At 45.8% G+C, this 21891-nt stretch overlaps 1 protein-coding gene and 1 pseudogene across 1 annotated transcript; both read right to left on the bottom strand.

The window, feature by feature from the left end:
* Positions 1-15629, bottom strand: part of LOC144329170 (CCAAT/enhancer-binding protein alpha-like) — a 181402-nt pseudogene extending 165773 nt beyond the window's left edge.
* On the bottom strand, positions 14741-19825 carry LOC144329201 (uncharacterized). Its single transcript, XM_077936114.1, has one exon. The coding sequence runs from the start codon at positions 18351-18353 to the stop codon at positions 16626-16628; it is 1728 nt and encodes a 575-aa protein (XP_077792240.1). The 5' UTR covers positions 18354-19825; the 3' UTR covers positions 14741-16625.
* Positions 19826-21891: the final 2066 nt, after the last annotated feature.

Here is a 21891-nt window from a genome sequence, read left to right as displayed (position 1 = left end):
AACACATCATCTGATCTCATTTCAAGTAAGCACCCATCTGCTCTTTCGGGGGCAATACTGACCCACTAAGTTCCCCAATGTAGTGCCCTCCAGATGTTTGGACTATAACTCCCATTGGCCCCAGCCAGCCCATGCCAGGAAGTGGTGAGAATGATGAGCTCATGCCCCATAGTGTCATAAATAAGCAAACTGGACAATCTACCCATAACTGTTTGCAAGTAGTGGCATGCTTGCCCTACCAGGTTAGGACCACCGTGCAGGAGCTCCTGTTAAGTCCATCTTCTCATAAGAAAATCCTGCAGTCACCAGCACCTGCCATAGCAGAATGGGGTACAAGCAAATATTTTCTTTGCATGTGTGAATGGGCTATTGCACCCTCCTTTATTCTACAAAGCAATGTAGTCAAGACTTGGGAGCAAATCTCTTAGGAAGCACCAGAGTTCTTGCTGAAATACTATCTATATGTCATCTTCAGCTACATATCATGGATGTAGCCAAAGTGGGGGGCAGGGAAGGGCAGCTGCTCCCCTAAATAAACAAAAATAAGTAAAAATACATAGCTAACTGAGGTTCTGCGTCCACCCTAACAAAAGGCCTGTTCTACCCCAACAAAAATCCTGGTTATGCTAGGGTTGCCATATGCCTGGAAGTTCCCAGACATATCCTGAATACTACAGTCAGAAGCAGTGTCTGAGTGGAAATTGGTCAAATGTCCAGGAAAATCTGGTGTCGTTTTGCTGATTTCCCATAAAAATAGCTCAAAAACATCAAGCTTAGCATGAACGCCACCCGCCACCCCCCAACTACTCTCACCCTACCGCAGTCTCGGCTTCCTTATGGGGCTTCTCTTGCCTGTAACGCAGCTAGCGGCTCTGCTGCTGCTGCCACCGGTTTTGGTGGTTCACTCCTTGAGGGGCTCCCTGTCAACAACCTGGCCCTTCATGCTTAGAAACCAAGAAGGTGCTGCTGAGAGCCAAAAGAGGCTGAGGTTTGGCCAGTTGCAGTTCCAGGTTCCAGCCTAACAATCGCCTCCTCCATTTCACATTTGGTGGTGATACCATCTGGTGGAAAGCTTCAGAGAGAGGCTTCAGTGGGGGACATGAAGGGATGAATAAGAGGGAGGAAGGGAAAGGAGGAACATGGACCTCCTCAAGATGGCTTCCTGTCCGTACCTGAGGTGGTACAAGGGAGGGTGGCAGCCTTAAGTAGGCAGGAGGGAGAGAAAAGGTGCTATTTTAAAATGAGGGATTTCAGGTTGCCATACGTCCAAGAAAAAATCTCCAAAACTTTTCTGTCCAGATTTTCACTTTCTGAAATATGACAACCCTATGCCCATGCTACATATTGCTTTTATGCAACATAACTTCTACTATGTGGTCTCCAAATCTGGAAGCTCTTTGCAATGGTTATATCAACAGCATTCCAACTCAAAATGGAGTGACACTGGCGAAATTGCCAGCTGATATCTCTCCATCTTTTAAAGTGTTCATCTACAATGGAGAAAGGGAGAGATGCATTTTGAAGCACGGATAAGGATGTGATTTCAAAGGCCTGTCAATCCTGCAAGTCATTCTCTGCTTATCATATTCACAGATACTTAAGAAAGTACTTAGCATCATGATTTTAAGATAATGTTCGTAAGATTCATAGTCATTCCATATGCTGTTACGCAACATGACTCTGCTGGATAAAAATACACCTAAAAACACCATTACAACATCTTCTGAAAATATGGACAGAAAGCATTTCAGGGACAGCTACATGGATAATTCATTGATGTACAGATGTTCATCCTCATTTGCTGTAGCAATATTCATATTTTGCTGATAAATAATTGAATCTGTATAGCTAACCCTGATCTAAAATAGCACACAGAATGATTGCCTTTTTCTTACTTATTTTTTTAAAAAGGATTAAGTTTCCATTTTGTTGGGCAAAATATATTAGTTAGGAAGTTTTAGATGCTGAAATCTGTCAAATATACTTTTGTTATTTTCTTTCAGCATGGAAGTGGATATAGCTTAGCAAGAATACATGCAATAACTAACTAACTAAGTTCCAGGAAGTATAAAAGCCACGTCATAGATGTTATTTTGGCAAGCACAGTGATTCATATACTCATAGGAAGAAGGACATATGCATGCTTAAAACCTGGGCAGGCCCAAGGAATATTTTCTTTGTGAAATCAGAAACATAGCTGTCAACCGTCCCTTATTTGGTGGGAAAGTCCCTTATCCCAGCGCCGTGTCCCGCTGCTGTCCCTTATTGATGATGTCCCTTCAAAGGAAGCAGCTCCTCTCCCTCCCTCCCTGCCGGCCAGGGAGGAGGGAGGCTCCAACTGTGTTGCTTGGCTGCATTGCTCACCCAATAAGGAGTTTAAGAACGACTGGGGGGTGGAGCTTGCATGCCTTTTGCCCGGCCGTGTTGCCTGGGGACTCGCCTTTGCTCACCGCTTTCCAGCGGAGAGGTGATGGTGGTTTTCCTTGCTGTATCCCCTTTGCTGGGTTGCTGCACTGTGGGAACCACCGCTTGAGGCTTAGTTTGGCTGCTGGCTTGGCTTTCTGCCTTTGGCTCAGAGGGGCTCAGAAGTTGAACATACCTGTGCCCGGAAAATCCCTTATTTTGGCTGCTGATCCCTTATTTTCGAGGCGGCTGGTCCCTTATTTTCAAATCTGTAAGTTGACAGCTATGATCAGAAATGAACTGGTCTACTTCTCCTGAACTTATGTGTTGATTTGAATTTCCTTATGCTTCAGATTTCACACCTCTTCACATCTCTGGTGCACATCTTGGCTGACAAGAAAAACTAATGTACCAGCATGCATACAAAAATATGTATTTTGGGATAATTTTATATGTAGAAATGTGTTCCTTGAAAGAAGGCGCTTTAGAATGATATATCTTGTGAGAAAATCCTTCAAATACACATGATATGATTTTTGCGCTTTTTTAGAAAAGGAAAAGGAAATGGCAGATTGATGTAGAAATGTGGATAGTAGCTCAGGGGAAGAGCATCTGATTTGCTTGCAGAAGGTCCCAGGCTCAGTCTCCAGCAATTCCAGGTAAGGCTGGGAGGAGCCCCTGCCTAAAACCTTGGAGAGCCACAACCAGTCAGTGTAGACAGCCCTTAGTTACATGGACCAATGGTGTGACTCTATATAAGGCAGCTTCCTATGACAGAGCAGTATGATTGCTTTATTTTGAAGGTGACCCGGAAACTACAACTAATCCAGAATGTGGCAGCTAGACTGGTGATTGGGAGCGGCCGCCGAGACCACATAACACTGGTCCTGAAAGACCTACATTGGCTCCCAGTACGTTTCTGAGTACAATTCAAAGTGTTGGTGCTGACCTTTAAAGCCCTAAATGGCCTCGGTCCAGTATACCTGAAGGAGCGTCTCCACCCCCATCATCCAGCACAGAAACTGAGGTCCAGCGCTGAGGGCCTTCTGGCAGTTCCCTCACTGCTAGAAGTGAGGTTACAGGGAACCAGGCAGAGGGCCTTCTCGGTAGTGGCGCCCGCCCTGTGGAACGCCCTCCCATCAGATGTCAAGGAAATAAACAACTATCTGACTTTTAGAAGACATCTGAAGGCAACCCTAGTTAAGGAAGTTTTTAATGTTTGATGTTTTATTGCTTTATTTATTATTATTATTATTATTATTATTATTATTATTATTATTATTCTGTTGGGAGCCGCCCAGAGTAGCTGGGGAAACCCAGTCAAATGGGCGGGGTATAAATAATAAATTATTATTATTATTGTGAAATTTGAAGAAGTACCAATGACTATGTTCCTATCTGCACGTTAATTTTGGAGTTGTGAGTCAGGTTGCTTCACATCAGAATTCACAGACCTTAAACTTCTTAAGTGTCGCTAGTCTGTTGAGACATGGAACTAGCCCTGAGAAATTGTACGTTGCACTTTTTCTATATTCTTGGACAAATGTGCACTCACTCCTGTAGTGGTTCCCCTGGCAGCATTTGAGCAAATGGATTATCATTTTAAAGAGAAGAGAGTGTTGTGGAAATTGTGAAAATGGGCCTAAAGCAATCTTATGCTTAACAGCTAAATTGCTTGTGCTCAGTGCTATTTCTCTAGAAAAAAGAGGAACTCACCACGAACGCTTCCTTTGTCCTCTCATAATGGCAATGATGTCCACCTGAGTTCTAGCGAGTTCCAGCTGAAAAAAAAATCCCTTATTGTGCTAGTTTTGAGGCACTTGATGGTGAGCTCTGCTAGAGTTGGCCAAAAACATTTTAGTACCTGAGAGATAATGCAAATACCTTTCCCTCTTTAAAAATATGAATGAAGCAACCACAAATTGCCATCATTTAAGTTCTCATTCAGAATGTCTACCTCATGATAGAAATGATGGTAAACTCCTGTTCTCCTGACATTTCAAGAAAGTGTGTTGACTGCTTGCAGCCATCTCCCCTATCCTACTGTGCCCCTTCAACAGAAAGACCTTGCCCGATGATGTTCTAAATAGATCCTTTAGCATTTATAAATCACTTACAAGAGCTCTTGCCGAATAGCTTTTGCTGACACAGCAACTCCCCATCTCCCTCTCCAAAGAGAAGGCCCGTTTTATCTTAACGCAGTAAAACTATTTAATGTGACCACTGCCTAGGTTGACTTGCTGCTTGCCTGAGGGTTTTAGCTTTGGAATCTAATAAATAAAGCCTGTGTAGCAGGCTTCCATGGTCTGCTGGATCATCTTGTGTAAAAAAAAAGGAGAGAGAGAGAGAGTGAGAGAAGGAAAGAAAAAAAGCTGAATTGTTTTGGTGAGAGCTTGTGAATAAACTATGTTTAGACAGGCTTAGCCTGTTTTTAGCAATTTAAAAAATACTACTAAAGCTGTCAAGCTGTCATTAAAGCGCACTTACTGTGGGTTCTAGCCAAAGCAAGTAGAAATAAATTGGCTGTCTTCAGTTTGGAGGCTAAGCAGCTCAGTCTATATTGACTTGTTAGGCAACATCTCATTAACAGTTCAGAGCTCAGCTCTGACACCTAAGCACACCAGAATCTAAGCAAAAAGCAAAGTTGGTTTCGGTGCACTTTTTCTTTTTTTTCTTTTTGGATGGGGGGAAATAATCTAAAACTTGGCTAGAAATGATACCAATGATGTGGATTTATTTATTTATTTATATGTGGAACTTTTAAACCTCCCTTTGTTGCAGAAGAATTACGGAGCAGTTTACAAAATACTGTAACACAAAATATTAAAGTGCAACCATGGAACCAATCAATCAATTATAAAACCACAGCAAGGAACAACAGCAGCTCAATGCCTCCTAAAGTGTGGAATAGCCTAAATTTCAATTGACAAATGCTCAGGGAGAACAGATCTCATTTAACCTGGGATCCCACCAGGATTGGGGAGATAATTCCACAGTTTGGGTGCAACCACATAGAATGGCCTGATCCCGCATGCCACATCTGTCAGCAGGGCAGCGAGACCAAAACCTGGATGACAACACCTTGAATTTGGCCTGGTATATTACGTATAGGCAGCAGGGCAGGCTCTACAAAACAAGTTCTGTGTGACATGCAGACACACTTTTCAATATTTCTTGAAGCATTCTGCACAAGTGGCAGTTTCCAGACTGTCTTCGAGGGAAGCCATGTCATTAGGAGGTATGGACTGAGATGTCCTGAAGATGTGGATGACACCCAGTTCTTTGTCCCCAAAGCATCTGCACCAGCAGAGGCAGTTCAGGTGCTAGATCAGTGCCTGAGCCCAGACCAGATATAGCTGTTATGTTTTTCATGTTCCTGAGCATGGGAGGTGGCCGGCTCACCACCTTGCTCCTGCAACCGAGGGTGGGCCGACATCACTGTGGCATGCACGCATGACATTTGCATGCCTCATGGCGTGCGCGACATGCACACAACCCACAGAACGTGGGGGGCAGCCCCTTCATTGAAAAATTGTGGGTACCCGGCCCCCCAAAACCCTGAATAGATGGCACCAAGGGAGGTGGTAAAATAGCTTTTTCTGGAGAGAGTTGCACTTTCCTGAAAGGAGCAGTTGTGTAGTCTAGGGCTGCTTCTGGATTCAGTACTGTCACTTGTGGCCTGTTTGTTTAGGAGTGGCGACTTCCATCAACAGTTGGCTTGCCTGCTACAATTCCTCCTAGACAGAAAGAATTCGGCCAATGGAAACCACCCTGTGAGTACAATAGAATGGTTAGTGGCCCATAAATTTTGTTGATAAATATAGCAAAATGACCCAAATGGGTAATGCACACCAAGTTTTCTTGTAAATTCCTCCCTCCTTTATACAGTTTAAAAACAAAGAAAAATTATTTCTCCTCTTCTGTGTGCAGGGCTAATGAGGTGACAAATTCAGGTGACAGAATCCACAGGGGCACCAGATCCTGATGTAGATATTTAGGTACTTCCTTCCTTGTTCCTGATGTAGATCTTCACTCACACCTTCTTCTCTGGTGGGGAGGGAGGTGCCATTTTGTGGTTGACTTCAGGTGCCAAAATGTCTTGGGCTGGTCCTGTCTGTGTGATAGAGACAGCAGGGCAAGGTAAACACCTCAAGAGGAAGCCAATGTAACTTGGCTTGTTATGCAGTTTGCATTTACAACATTTCCACCTTGAAGCCGTGCACCACCTCTTGTGGAACGGTTAACAAGGGATCACACCAACTGTTCAAGTCCAATTAGGTGGGATATATCAGGGAGCAATGGTCAGGAGGGAATAATCGCAGGGTGTGTGTGTTCATTTTTCCATGATCTTCTAAGTCTTGGTGCATGGAATTCTCATTAGCTCTTCAGCAGATGGAAGGCTGGCAATCCACAAGGAAATACATAAATATATTTCCGTTAGAAGAAATTGAATCATGATAGCAACTGAAAATGTACTTTTTTGGTCATAGGATGACCTGGCAGACCCAGCACAGAAGTTTTGGAAGCTTCATTTTCAGATGTTCGAAAGGAATAAATATAACATGAGGTGGAAGTTGAGGGGTGGATGAGCAGCTGTTTGCATGCCAGATTTTCCAATGACTGAACAGCTCCTACGTACGTATTCATTGCTGTCACATAAACTATTTTAACATCTCAGTCTACAAGGCTCAAAAAGAACCTAGGAAGGCACTAGCATCTAATTCTCTTCACCGATGTACGGCTAGTCAGAGAGGGATATGGGAAGATGATGAGCAGAAATGTTGGGTGGAGTCCTTCAAGTTTGAGAGTCAGGTGACAAGGAAGAACCAATAGCTTCCTCCTACATAAAGGGCATGCTGTAATCATTCTTCCACCTGAACAGCAGGTTATCTGGAAAATCCATTTGGCTGCCTTCCAAGCACCTGTCAGCCTCTTCTATCTCTGTGTCACACCAACACATACACCAACAAACATGTACACACACTTGCTGAGACCTGGCAAAAACGGCAAAGTTAAACCAGCCTCTGAATCAGGGCCGTCCTCTGTCACAGCTTCTTCCTGCTCACTAACTCTCTTCTGCTTTGACCCCTCCTCCTCCCAGTCATCTCCCTCTTCTCCCTCTGACCACTCATCATCAACCCACCACCAGTCTCCTGGCTCTGAGCCTTTTCCTCTGGGGGGTTTCAATGGGGCTTCCCATGGGAATCTGCAGATATTGGGTGGGGTTTCAGACCCTGGTCTTCCAGGTCCTAGTCCGACATGCTTAACCACTACACCATGCTGCCTCTCACACAAAATTTTATTAGCAATATGAAAGCATCACTAGAATCTCCACTCCAATATGAAAGCACCACTTAGAATTCTAAAGCACCACTTAGAATCTCTCTCTCTCTCTCTTTCACACACACACACACACACACACACACACACACACACACACAAAATTTAAAACAGGCATCCCCAACCTGCGGCCCTCCAGATGTTTTGGCCTACAACTCCCATGATCCCTAGCTAACAGGTCCAGTGGTCAGGGATGATGGGAATTGTAGTCCAAAACATCTGGAGGGCCGAAGGTTGGGGATACCTGATTTAAAAGTTTTTAAAAATATAAAAAGATATTGTGTGCACAGCTGAGAAAGAGAGTAATCCATACAAATTACCATACATTGAAGTGTTTCCCCCCTGTTCACTGCATTATTCTCTAAATCAAACAAATGGCCATATTCTTTTTCAAAAATAAAATAAATGTCCCCCATTTATTGTTAAATCCTGCTATTTGATTATCTTCCATTCTTGCCCTGCTATTAGATGTGATTCCCCGCCCCCATTAGTGTACACTTATGGTAAATGTGCATTACACAGAAGGCCACATTGCCTGTGCTGTGTTAAGTACATCTATCCTGCTCTCACATCTGTTGCTGGGCCCATTCGCGTAAAAGAAACAAATGGCTAATACTTAGCAAGCGATAGGAGGGTACACATTTTTTTCTAATGAAGCTACCCACTTATGCTTCATTTTATTTATTTCTTAGCTCAGTATGGTGCTGGAATTTCCACTAGGTGACTTTGGTGCCTGCCTATGAAACGACATAGATTGCAATGTCAGATTGTGAAGCTGCCCCCTCACTTTTCATTAGTATCTTGACGAACTAATTTCTGTTGTTCATGATGATAGTACAGTGGTACCTCGGGTTACATATGCTTCAGGTTAGAGACTCCGCTAACCCAGAAATATTAGCTCAGGTTAAGAACTTTGCTTCAGGATGAGAACAGAAATCGTGCTCAGGCGGCATGGCAGCAGCAGGCCCCATTAGCTAAAGTGGTTCTTCAGGTTAAGAACAGTTTCAGGTTAAGAACGGACCTCTGGAACGAATTAAGTACTTAACTTGAGGTACCACTGTATATGATGAAAATATAGAGGGCCTGATGCAACAGGAAGAGAAGATGGGGACAAGCACCAGAAAAGTGTAGGCAAGTGTAGGGATGTGGTGGGACAGACCATCCAAGTGCCCCTATTTTCCAGGGACAGTCCCAGATTTACAGAAGCCATCTGAAGCCATCGGAACGGCTAAGGGAGCTGGGCATGTTTAGCCTGGAGAAGAGGAGGTTAAGGGGTGATATGATAGCCATGTTCAAATATATAAAAGGATGTCATATAGAGGAGGGAGAAAGGTTGTTTTCTGCTGCTCCAGAGAAGCGGACACGGAGCAATGGATCCAAACTACAAGAAAGAAGATTCCACCTAAACATTAGGAAGAACTTCCTGACAGTAAGAGCTGTTCGACAGTGGAATTTGCTGCCAAGGAGTGTGGTGGAGTCTCCTTCTTTGGAGGTCTTTAAGCAGAGGCTTGACAACCATATGTCAGGAGTGCTCTGATGGTGTTTCCTGCTTGGCAGGGGGTTGGACTCGATGGCCCTTGTGGTCTATTCCAACTCTATGATTCTATGATTCTATGATCTTGGTTTCTGATTTGATGGGGGAATGTCCAGCTTTTCCTTAGGATGTCCTCATTTTCTTCAGAGAAATGTTGGAGGGTGTGGAATAGGATGTCCCTATTTTCATCAGAGAAATGTTGGAGGGTACGGTGGAGATATATTTTCTGGGTTAATGATTACTTCTAGAACCAATTAAGATGGGAACGTGTGCTAAACTTCCACTGTATTCCCCAAGATTTCTGGAAGAAGCTTTTACGTTGTGTGAAAGCTCAAATGTAATATGGAAATTAATAATTAGGGAAATGTTGGGGAAACAGAATAAACTGTTGTGTGAATGCAGCCCCAATTCACATCTCCTAGGTTAATACACACATCAGAACATGAGTCTCCTTTTCATTTGGCACTTCTGAACTTAGGGATACTAACAAACAATTTACTAAAATGTGTTTGCAACATATCATTGTAGGATAAGACAAATATGGAAATGTGTGCATTTATCACATTTTCTGGAAAAAATACATATTTGAATCCAAATTTTCATATGGATTTTAAAAAATCAGAGATTAATGTGGAAAGGAGATGGAACATGCTTATGAATGAACACACATGAAATGGACATGGGTCAGAAGTAAAGTGATTTGTTCATCGTTAGGCAAGGACAAGATCAGTTGAGGCAATAAATAGGTTAGCAGCAACATGTGGATATATGGATGTACCTTAAATATGGAGTCAGACCATTAGTGCACCAAACTCAGGACTGTCCTTAGCTATATTTTTGGAGACGTATGCAGAAAATATGGGCAGAGATTCCAGCTTATGGCAACAGTATAAACCTGGGTGAGTCATATGGCCAATCTAGATAAGATGAAAAATTAAAAAGTTGCTACTTATTTATACTGTTTTTCCTCTAGCTGCCTCAATTTGGTGGAGCCGGCCTGCATACTAAGTATTGTGTGAGCAGAGGTTGTCTTGTTCTGCTTATTTATTTATTACTTAGTTATGTTTCTATACCACCCTTCTTCCTGAAGGAGCTCAGAGCTGTGTACAACACAGTCAGATAAAAGAGCCGATTCTCACGATAGATTAAAACTATAAAACAATATAACCATTTCCCCCCTTGGCTCAGCTACTTTCAAAAATACAACTTAAAAACTTCAACTATTAAGCACTGGATCACCTTCATCTCCTGAATTCTCAGGTGAACAAAAGGATCTTGAGTTGATGTGGGAATGTTGATAGCAAGGAGGACTAGCAAAATTCCACACAAGGGGGAATTCCCAGAGTGCTATAAGAGAAGTGGAAGGAAGTATGTTATATGTACTATGAGGATTTGCTTGTAAAGGAGTGTCCTACAAGAAGAGAATATGTGGATCTTTGCAGAGCTATGGACTGTCGCCAAGGCATATAAATTGAAGAAATAAATAAAATGAGCAGAATAAATTATTTCATATTTTCTGTATTCAGTGGTTTTTAAAATCCTTATTGCACCTTCCATATCAGGACAATATATTCTTGCTATTGCCATTTCACAATCAAACTCTCTGGATCACACTGGTGCAACTACTGTCATCTGCAGAGGACAACCTTTAGAATGGAGAATCTGTTCCACATGATGTAAGGTTAACATCTGGGTGATGATTTTCACAAAGAATGGGCCAGCCGCCTCTTCTAGACGCTTCCGCCTGTCCTGCCCAACATACCAGCTTTGTGATGATGCTGGTAGAAGCTGTTATGGTTCGTAATTACCATATGGTAAGAGATGTTTCTCTTCCTCCAAAAAAGATTGTTTGTGTTCTGATAGCTCTGTTCCTAGTACCATTGCTGAGTACCTCGGCTTAAGTACTTAATTCGTTCCGGAGGTCCGTTCTTAACCTGAAACTGTTCTTAACCTGAAGCACCACTTTAGCTAATTGGGCCTCCTCCTGCTGCTGCGCCGCCGGAGCACGATTTCTGTTCTCATCCTGAAGCAAAGTTCTTAACCTGAAGCACTACTTCTGGGTTAGCGGAGTCTGTAACCTGAAGTGTATGTAACCTGAAGCGTATGTACCCGAGGTACCACTGTACTTGGAAGTACTAATATACTTAATGAACTTTACTCACTGTAGATGTATTATTAATATTGGCTTATTCTAGGATTGCCAGATTTCAAAAAGTAAAAACCAGGAGCTTTCTTTTTAATGAAAACACCAAAAACCCATGATTTTTTGGTTTACTTGCCGAGGACCTAAGACAAACCACCGCCTTTCGGAAATTCCCTTCGGACGTCACTTCCACCTTTGAAATCCTGGTAATGTCTGGGAAATCCTGGACATATGGCAGTCCTAGTTTATTTATTGCCATCTAAACAACCATATCAAGGTGATTTAAACATAAGATAATAAAACAGATAAAATAACGAAAAAAGCAAATACAGTACATTTAAAACAAGACTAAAACCCTAACAAAGTACAACCATGATAAAAGATCCATTTAGCTGGCTGGGAAAAGCTGTTGGGACAAATTTTATGCCAAGTTTCCTTCTATATGCATACTCTCCAACATTTCTCCGATGAAAATAGGTACGTCCTGTTCCATAAAAATAGTAACAACAGCAACAATGTTACTATTAATACCCCAACAACAACAACAATTTTACTATTTATACCAGGGGTCAGCAAACTTTGTCAGCAGGGGGCCAGTCCACTGTCCCTCAGACCTTGTGTGGGGCCGGAGTATTAATAATAATGAATGAATTCCTATGTTCCACAAATAACCCAGAGATGCATTTTAAATAAAAGTACACATTCTACTCATGTAAAAACACCAGGCAGACCCCACAAATAACCCAGAGATGCATGTTAAATAAAAGGGCACATTCTACTCATGTAAAAACATGCTGATTCCTGGACTGTCCATGGGCCAGATTTAGAAGGCGATTGGGCCGGATCCGGCGCCTGGACCTTAGTTTCCCTACCCATGATTTATACCTTATGCATCTGACTGGTTGCCACTCTGGGTGGCTTCCAACATATATAAAAACATAATAAAACATTAAACATTTAAAAACTTCCCTATACAGGACTGCCTTCAGATGGCTTGGGGATTGGATAATTCCATACCCTCCAACTTTTCTTCGATGAAAATAGGGATATCCTAAGGAAAAGCAGGACATTCCAGGATCAAATCAGAATCCAAGATGGCTTCTGTAAATCCAGGACTGGCCCTGGAAAATAGGGACACTTGGAGGGTCTGTTATGCATTTCTGCACACATTACTTGATGGGACAACTGAATGGCAAACATGGAATAAATGCAGATTTTGAAGAATGCCTGTGTTTTGTTTCAGAAAGTGTGAATCGGTGAGGTCCATCTTTAAATGTGAACTAAACTGAATCCTACCCCCTTCCCCCACATCGCTACTCTGTCTATAAAGGTAAAGGTACCCCTGCCCGTACAGGCCAGTCGTGTCCGACTCTGGGGTTGCGCGCCCATCTCGCTTAAGAGGCCGGGGGCCAGCGCTGTCCGAGGACACTTCTGGGTCATGTGGCCAGTGTGACAAAGCTGCATCTGGCGAGCCAGCGCAGCACACGGAAACGCCGTTTACCTTCCCGCCAGTAAGCGGTCCCTATTTATCTACTTGCACCCGGGGGTGCTTTCGAACTGCTAGGTTGGCAGACGCTGGGACCGAGCAACGGGAGCACACCCCGCCGCGGGGTTTCGAACAGCCGACCTTTCGATCGGCAAGCCCTAGGCGCTGAGGCTTTTACCCACAGCGCCACCCGCGTCCCTCTGTCTATAGCCCAGAATTATTCCCAGAAGTGGGTGTTGTGGCCCTGTCTGGCCCTGTTCTTTTGTTTCATATTTACCTCAGGCAGAGTTACCAAGCGGGTGGGGAAGGGGGAGGCGATGGTTTGTATCATGGTACTATTTTTATAAGGAAAATGTAGCAAATTGTAATGGCACAAATCAATATCGGGATGGCTGGGGGAAGATATGTACTAAGAAGAAGTAGACTGCTCATATGGGAATAATTTTCAAGAAAAGGAAAGGCAGCATAAAAAACAAATGTTGGACTTCTATTCTCTAGCTGCACCTCTTTCCTTTCTTCTTGGTTATTTTTCGCTTCATTCAGGATCAAGTATATCATGCTGGGAAAGGGCTTGCTGTGCTCTACAGTTTGATAATGCTTTAGGCAGTACATCAGGTTCATCAAGGATTCTCTGTAAAAGCTGATCATTCAAAATAGTCCTCAGTTTTTCGACTGTAGAGTTGTTTTTCGCTCCAAGCCAGACTTGAAACATAAATTAACTAGGCATGGGGGCCATACTTGCTTGAAATTCGAAATGATTTTGTCCCTCCCCCAGTTTGGAAGGCAGGGAAAGCAGAGTTAAAAGTTTGTTTGGAAATATCTTGAAAACAACACGGCTAATGCCGTTGATGAAATATAGCAGAGAACTTTGCATTTGCATGCTTTTGCTCAGCTTTTACGAGTGTTTAACCTAGAGTTCATGCTCTTTGCCTGCTGAAACATGGATGGGGAATCATATTTTCCTGCCCCTCTTAGGTCCAGGGGTCTTACGAAGCAGAATGAGCATTTCAGGGCAAGCAACATAGTCACGATACCTTGGCCATATTTCCACTGTTACCTGTAGCACAATATTACTTATAATGTCATATTTTATTTCATAAATTGCTTGCTGGTCATTGACCGTATTAAAGATATTTGATTTGATTTGATAGTCACGATACCACAGTTGCATGCAGATAGCTGAGGCAAACTGTAGAAACATCAGCATTAAAAATAAATGATGGTGGAGATGTTAAGTATTGTGATTTAATTTACTGAAATTGGGAATGTTCAACTGCATTTCTGTGTGTTTATTTCCGGAATGCTCCCTGGTAACTTGTGTGATTGGTTAATTTTGGTCAAACAGGAGGTATCTTATTACAGTCTCCATTTTGTTTAGTGTGTGAGTGACTTGACTCTAATGGGTGCATCCCCATGAACACTGAAGAAGAGGAAGTGATAGATAGATAACTATCTCTCTCTCTAAACAGAATTGAGGACAATAGTGCTAATGTTTATGTGTGAATGTATATGACAGAAAGAAGTAGAGAAGTTGATGCTCTTCCAAGGAAGCAGTAAGGAGAAGTCTGCTAGAAGGAAAAAGTGGAAACATCTCAGAAGGAACTCGTGGCCTAAAGTACAGAAGGCTGAGAAGGAAAGACAGTTTGTTTGAGTGTTCAAGGAAGAAGCTGGAACCTCCAATTTAGAAAAACTAAGCCCATGTTTGGAGAAGCTTGTGAATGTAAATACTATTCATATAGTCTTCTTTAGCTATATGTTCTGCAAGTGAAAGCTTTTTGCGTGTTGAGTTCCGCAGTGCCACCCCCCAAAAATTCACACAGCACACGTTCATTTTTGTTTTAGGTTTTTGGCAAAATTTTGGCCACAACTTTATTAAAATACAGCAAATGTGAGTGGTTGCTTAGGCATTGGTTATGACTATCTGTCCTTGCCCCCGAGGACAGAGCTGAAACTTCCGGGCACCACCGGAAGCCAGCGTGGGAAACAATTGTTGGGGAGAAATGAGGCTGGGAATTCAGTCCAACACCTCTCACCCTCATGTTCCGGTGGGGCTTGCACGGCCCAAGCCCGGCACCACGGACAAGGACGAAAGAATGGCAAGCCCCTGGATTCCTTTAACGGAATTCCCATTCGCATCATTTGGAGGGATAGGCACCTTACCCCTCCAAGCACCAATTTAACCAATGCCTAACCGCCATAGAGCCCACGGCTCACCGCCAAACCACTCACAACCCCAGCCAAGACCTCAGCTTGACCACCACCGCACCTATCCAGGCCTCATTACCCGAAGCCGAAAGGTGCACGCCATCATCTCGAAATAGGGATGGCCTCTGGGAAGAAATTTCAGTATGAAAAATCACATCCCCGCCCAACTCCAAGACCTTTTTTGTGACTGCAGTATTGATGCGACTCCTGGCTCTCTCAATGGCGGCCGGGCAATGACTGCCCCTCCAAGAGCGCCGTTGAAGTAGCCTTGACCAAAAAATTTTTGCTGCCGGCATCATAGATCGCAGCGTCTCCAAGTCCAATAAAATGGCAGCACGCAGTGAACGACAGTTCAAAGAAACCAAGTCGTTCTCGCCCAGATGTACCACAATGGCCGACGGGGGTTCTTCCCATAGCAACTGCCTCCGAATCCGAGGCAGGAGCTCCGACCAACGCATTCCCCTTCTGGACAGCCAGGATACCCGAACATGATGCGGAAGGCCGAGACCGGGACCCATTCGCGACTGCCGCGCGGCGACACCAGCCCAATGGACGATGCTGTGCCCCACCATCCATATGCGGACAGGCGCCAAACCTAATAAATAAACAAAAATAATGTGAGGTCCTCGTCTAACGGATATAATTCTTGAACACTCCCGACTTCCATCGACCCAACTCCTTTATCCTGGCTGCTGACAAGCCCCAATGTGCTGCCGTAGTGGCAGCCCCTATCCTGAACGAGTGTGGGGCAAAATCATTCGCCATGCCGCCACCCGCCACGATTGCTTTCCGCATTATTTTCGCAAACTGCTGCCTCGAAAGGGGCGAACCATCCTCATGCCTAAGTAGTGGACCATCCCCAGGGGTGCGGATGGACAGGTACCTCCTGACATCCTTCACAGGGCAAGGGCCCGCTTCCCCAGTAGCCGGGAGACGAATGAGTGCACCCCTGCCCCTCTGATCCGTCTTCGAGTGCCTTATTGTGATTTGAAGTTCCACAGGAGACAGCCGCACGTCCTGCAACAAAAGGCCCCGTGTACGGCCATCCCTATGAACCTCAACCACAATTTCGCCTACTCTTAGGGCACCGAAAAAGGCGATCGAAAAGGCGGCTGAAAAGAGGCGAGCCTCATAACCGGACCAGCATACCACCCGCAGCTTTTTGCGCATTACGCACAACATATCAAAAGATATGGGTAGCCGACTTGCTGGGCGGGAAGGACAAAGTCTACTCCATCCTTCCAAAGCTTTGCGGACTATGAACTTCGCACAAGGATCCTTATCAAAGAATACCTTGCAGAAAAATGCTATAGCAGCAGCATGTATCCTAATCGTCTTAGCTGCCCTGCCCAGCTGAAATAAATGTGCTAAATAGCTCAACACCTGCGAAGACGTGGGCGAAGCCCGTTTTAAGTCGCAGGCAGATTGCTGCATGAACGTCACAAAATCACCCCACACTTTTGTGTATGAACGTAAGGTAGAAGGGGAGACCGAAGCCGCTACTCCCTGTAAAACTAATTGCTGCCAAGGCTCCAGAGATGTTCCGGGAAACATTCCGGACGTATCCGAGCCTCTGGAACCAGGAGTCTGAACCGCTCCATCTGAAAACGGGACAGAGCATCAGCAATTTCGTTAGACACCCCGGGGACAAAACGTGCTGAAAAAACTATATTATTACGTAAGCAATGCAACACAAAAACCCGCAAAAGGGCCGACACCCGGGGGGAGCGTGACGACAGCTTGGCCAACACTGACACCACCGCCTGATTATCGGTCCAGAAGCAGACATGACGGTTCCTGAACTCCTCGACCCACAAATGCACTGCCACTGCAATGGGAAAAAACTCGAGAAAAGTTAGGTCCCGCGTAATCTCTCCCCCTTGCCAGGTCTTAGGCCAACGTTCTGCACACCAACGTCCCTTCCAATAGAGTCCAAAGCCAAGGGAACCGGCAGCATCAGACTGCACTTGAAAGTCATTCTGCAAGTTCAGAGTGTCTTGCCAAAGTGACACCCCATTGAATTCCTCGAGGAATTCCAACCAAATGGAAAGGTCCCCCTTTACCTGACTAGAGAGGCGCACACGATGATGCGGGGCTCTCAACCCTGAGGTAAGGCGGGCCAGGCGAGAGCAGAAGGGGCGCCCCGGCGCCACCACTCTACAAGCAAAATTCAAGTGTCCCAACAGCGATTGAAGCTGCCGAAGAGACACCTTCCTCAACGGGAGTAGCTCCTCTATGACCCTCCTCAAATTTGCTAGTTTGTCGCTTGGCAAGCTAGAAGTTTGAGCAACAGTATCCAAAAGGATACCCAGATAAGTAAGCCGAGTCGAAGGACCCTCAGTCTTGTCCGCGGCTAGGGGCACCCCCAATTCCTGTGTAAGATCGGCAAACGCTTGCAAGAGCACCGAGCAATCGCCAGTATCAGAGGCCGAGGCCAATAAAAAATCATCCAAATAATGAGTGACACCGCTCAGGCCGGTTTTTGATTTGAGAGCCCATTCCAAAAAGGTACTGAAGGATTCAAAAGCGGCACAAGCAACCGAACATCCCATCGGCATTGCTTTATCAAAATAATAGTTGCCCTCGAACTGAAAACCCAGCAACCAAAAATCTTCCGGATGAATTGGCAAAAGGCGAAAGGCTGACTCGATATCGCATTTTGCCAATAATGCGGAATGGCCAAAGCTCCGAATCAACTTGATTGCCTGATCAAGAGATGCGTACTTCACTGAGCAGAGTTCAGGAGGTATGACGTCATTAACTGACGTACCCATGGGGTGTGACAAATTATGAATTAAACGAAATTCCCCCGGCGCCTTCTTAGGCACAATACCCAACGGGGATACATGCAAATTTTGAAAAGGAGGGGCGACAAAAGGACCGGCCATACGACGCATGGCCACCTCCTTTGCAATCTTTTTGCGAGCAACCTGAGGTAGTTCGCGAACTGACTTTTGATTAGCCGGATTCCTTGCCACAGGTGACTCAACTACCGGAATCCGAAAACCTTGAGAAAAACCATTACCCAAATAATCTGCAGCCTCCCTATTGGGGTATGACTGCAACCAAGTTAACAAAATCCCCAAACGAATAGGTGTAAAAGCTAGAGAGGTCAACGAACTATTTTGCGGTTCCCGCGGTGATTGCGGGAAGAGCGGGCTTTGGGGGTTGCTGAGAACCCCCTTTTCCCCCACGAAAGGGCCGGCGACCTGCAAAACAAGAGGAAGTGGGATGCGAGCCATTGCATCTTTCGCAGGCGTGGACGAATTTGCACCCCTGTCGATTACAAGACCCTTTGTTGAAGTCCCAGCAAAACAGGCGGCGGCCAGTTTTTAAAACCCCTGTCTTAGGCTTCTGCTGCTCAGGAGCCTTTTTGTCAATAAGGGGGGCCACGTGGGTGGTCCATACATCAAGATCTTTCCGATCCCAGCGAGCAGATGGAATTCTTGCTGCGCGGCGCCGGAAAGCCTCATCATATTTTATCGCGGCTTTTTCACCCGCCCTGGTGAATGCGGAGCGAACGATAGACAAATAAACCATTAAATGAAGAGATCTCCGGGGATAAGCAGCCATTACCACACCAGCAAAGACCTGGAAACAATCAAGCCAAAGTTCGAACGAACGATCTGCATTGGGAACCCCCTGGCGCTTTTTGGAAGAACTACCCTTCTCTTGGTCCTCCGAGGGCGGGGCCAACTTAAACATGTCTACATATCGACCATCCAAAATCCTAGAGCGCACCTTCGATGACAGGTGCAAACCAGGAATAACATCTCTGGCAGAGTTGGTAGATACTTTAACGTCTGGTACCAAAACGCCATCCAAACATTCCTGAACGATACCATACCTAGCCCGATGTGTGTTGGACCGGCGCTCCCAAGCCCACTTAGGGAGCCCCGATGCGGATTCGCCAAAGCCCCAGTAAAGTTCCAGTGAGTTACCTGACTCCTCGTCAGAACTAGACGATGACGTACCGGTATAGGAAGTAGAGGAGTCATCCCTCCTTCGCTTTGCATGCTTCCGGGAAGACCTCCTGCGGCGACGTTTCCCGCCCGAAGACTTCCTGGCCGGAACCGGCAAGCTGTCCTCAATGGAAGATTCCGATTCCTGATCCGGCCGAGAGAGACCTGGGGCCGATGGAGAAGAAACCACCCGTGAGGGACCAGGAACAGATGCTGCCTCAACGGTAGGCAGCACTAACCTACCATGGCGGGACGAAGGGGCCGAATGGGCACCCCTCCCCGAAGGTCTCCGGGAAGGATGGGACCTCCGTGCCCGGCCACGAGTAGCAGGTATGTATCGGGTTTGCGTTAGCTGGGGGTCACTTCCCCCCACCACAGGCAACAATCCCCCACTTTCATCCTCCTCAGATGACGACAAGACCGGTGATGATGTTCCCACAGGCTGAGGCGGCGTTGTCGACGTGGACGGCTGACTGGAACACTGCTGTAGAAAGCCATCCAGATTAGCCGCGAAGCGCGATAAGGCCGCAGGATCGCCGGCCATGCTGGACACCAAGGACTGCACTCGTCCCTCTGGCTGTCTTGTCACAGGTGAGCGTAACGCCTGCGATGGGCCTCTAATAGGCCGTTTTGCAGTGGAAGATGGGCCAGGGCGGGCTGAGTCCCTCTTTGGAGCCATACCTGCTAGGCAATAGGAAATAAAAGTAGAAAAAATTCCAAACTGTTAACAAGTAAACAGGCCTGAACCTATAGCACTTGAAACCAAGAACTCAAGAACACTTGAGTCAATTAACTTCGGTAGAACCAGACACGAAATTAATCAATTTTAATTAAAATTCCTTAATTTAGAAATTATTCCGCGCCTTCTGAACCAGCCTGCAAGGATAGGGGAGTAGACAGCTCAATTAAGGACTCAAACAAACAAAAAAGGGTTATTCAATCAATTCAAAAGGAGAAACCTATAAGAAAATTCAAAATTCCACAGAAAACAATTGCAATGGTGCAATGATCAGATCCACCAGCAGGTGGCGCTATGACAGCCTGTCCACTAAAGGAGAGGAGGCTGCAATACCAACTAAGCCACCAGGGGAGCTCAAGAGTAGGCCGGCTGCAATACCGGCAAGGCCACTAGGGGAGCTCCGGCGTAGGCCGGCTGCAATTACTGCAACTGGCCACAAGGGGGAGCAGGCCCAATTGACGACGCACGCTCCCTAGCCTCGCCGAACAGCTTGGCAATGGAGGGCCCTGCAGCAGCAAAGCTCCTCCAACGAGGCACAGGCCGCTCCGAGGCCCCAGGAAGCCCAGAGGGCCTCAAGCCACCCCCCAAGCAGCGCCTGTTACTCCTAAGATGACAAGGCTTCCTATAACAGGCGCTGACCGCGCCGCGCGGTACCGCCGATAACCCCCGACAATTATTTATTTATTTTTTTTCCCAGCCCGCCGGAGCGACGGGGACGCGCCAGAAGCCGCAACCACCCGGGAACCGGCTCGCAAGGGGTCCAGGTAAGCCAAATTAAGGAGAGGGACGGGGAAAGGAAAGGGGACTAGGAGCGCTCCGCGGCTCAGAGCCGCGGGGCGATCCTCCGAGCGGTTAAAGCCCCCTTAGCAGGGAGACGAGGGAGGGAATGTGGGAGGGGGAGGGTGGAAGCCGGCCGCGCTCCGAGGCCGCGGAGCCACGGAGCGACCCCCGGGTGGGTGCGGAGACTCCCGGCAGGACGCAACAGCGATGTGGGGGGTGTGAGAGGCCCGGCCGCACTCCGCAGCCGTAGAGGCGGCCTGGGACGGCACAAAAGGGAGAAGCCTCCCGAACTAGGGAGGGGGCACCCCCCCTTCCTAAAGCAACAAACCCACACCATAAACTTAAGCAATTAAAACCCAAAAATTAAATTAATGGAAGGAACAATGAAATCCGGTAGAAAATTGAGGGGGGGGGGCAATGGGAAGCAAATAGAATGAAAATACAACCGTCTCAGACACCAAACAGCTCCTTGATCCGATGCAAAACGGCCAAGAGGACGTCCCCTAGTCCTACTCCTCAATTTATAGACTCTGACTCCTCCTCTAAATTAGCAACACCAAAAAATCCCCAGCAACCCAATTTAACCCCCTACCAGCTTGGTTCTCCAAATTTTGCCTAATCATGATGGTGGCCTGCTCCCCAACCGCAACACGTGCTCTCTGCTAGTGAGAACACGCTTTAACAAGTGTTTTGACTTTGTTTAAATTTCAAGAAAATGTCATTATTGCACATGATTGGGCTTCCTAGCTGCAATTTAGCTACTCTGCCAACAGGAGAGCTATTATATGGTTGGATGGCTATTCCTTTGACAAAAGTATGAAATTTTCTGGGACAAAACACATGCGCACACACACTTGGATAGTTCTTTGGCTGTTGCTGCAGTGGCCATTCTCAAACCGTGGGGTAGGCTTCCTTGGGAAATACAGGACACCAACAAGAGCGTAATGAAGTTCCTGGAAGTGATAGGTTTCTGAAGCAGGTGGTCTCACTCCTCCCTATCTGCCAAGATATGGACGATTGCCAAAGTCATTTTTCCCAGAACCGCCCCCCCCCCCAATCCTCTTTCTGCCCTCTTTTGCCACACAAGTAAAGCTAAATGCCTGCAAGTTGTGGGCTTACTGTATACTATTTGCCCAGAAAAGCTGCTTTTGATTCTTTAAAGACCCCTGGGGCTGTGTGGGCTTGGCTATTGTTAAATATGTGTGTGTGTGTGTGTGTGTGTGTTTTTAATTTCTACATTGTCTTTTTAGGTGAAAAGTTGATGAATATGTGTTATAAACGACTTGACCATCAGTATGA

This window comes from Podarcis muralis, chromosome 11, assembly GCF_964188315.1.
Source record: "Podarcis muralis chromosome 11, rPodMur119.hap1.1, whole genome shotgun sequence".
Taxonomy (NCBI): Eukaryota; Metazoa; Chordata; class Lepidosauria; order Squamata; family Lacertidae; genus Podarcis; species Podarcis muralis.
This window is presented reverse-complemented; position numbering and strand designations above follow the sequence as displayed.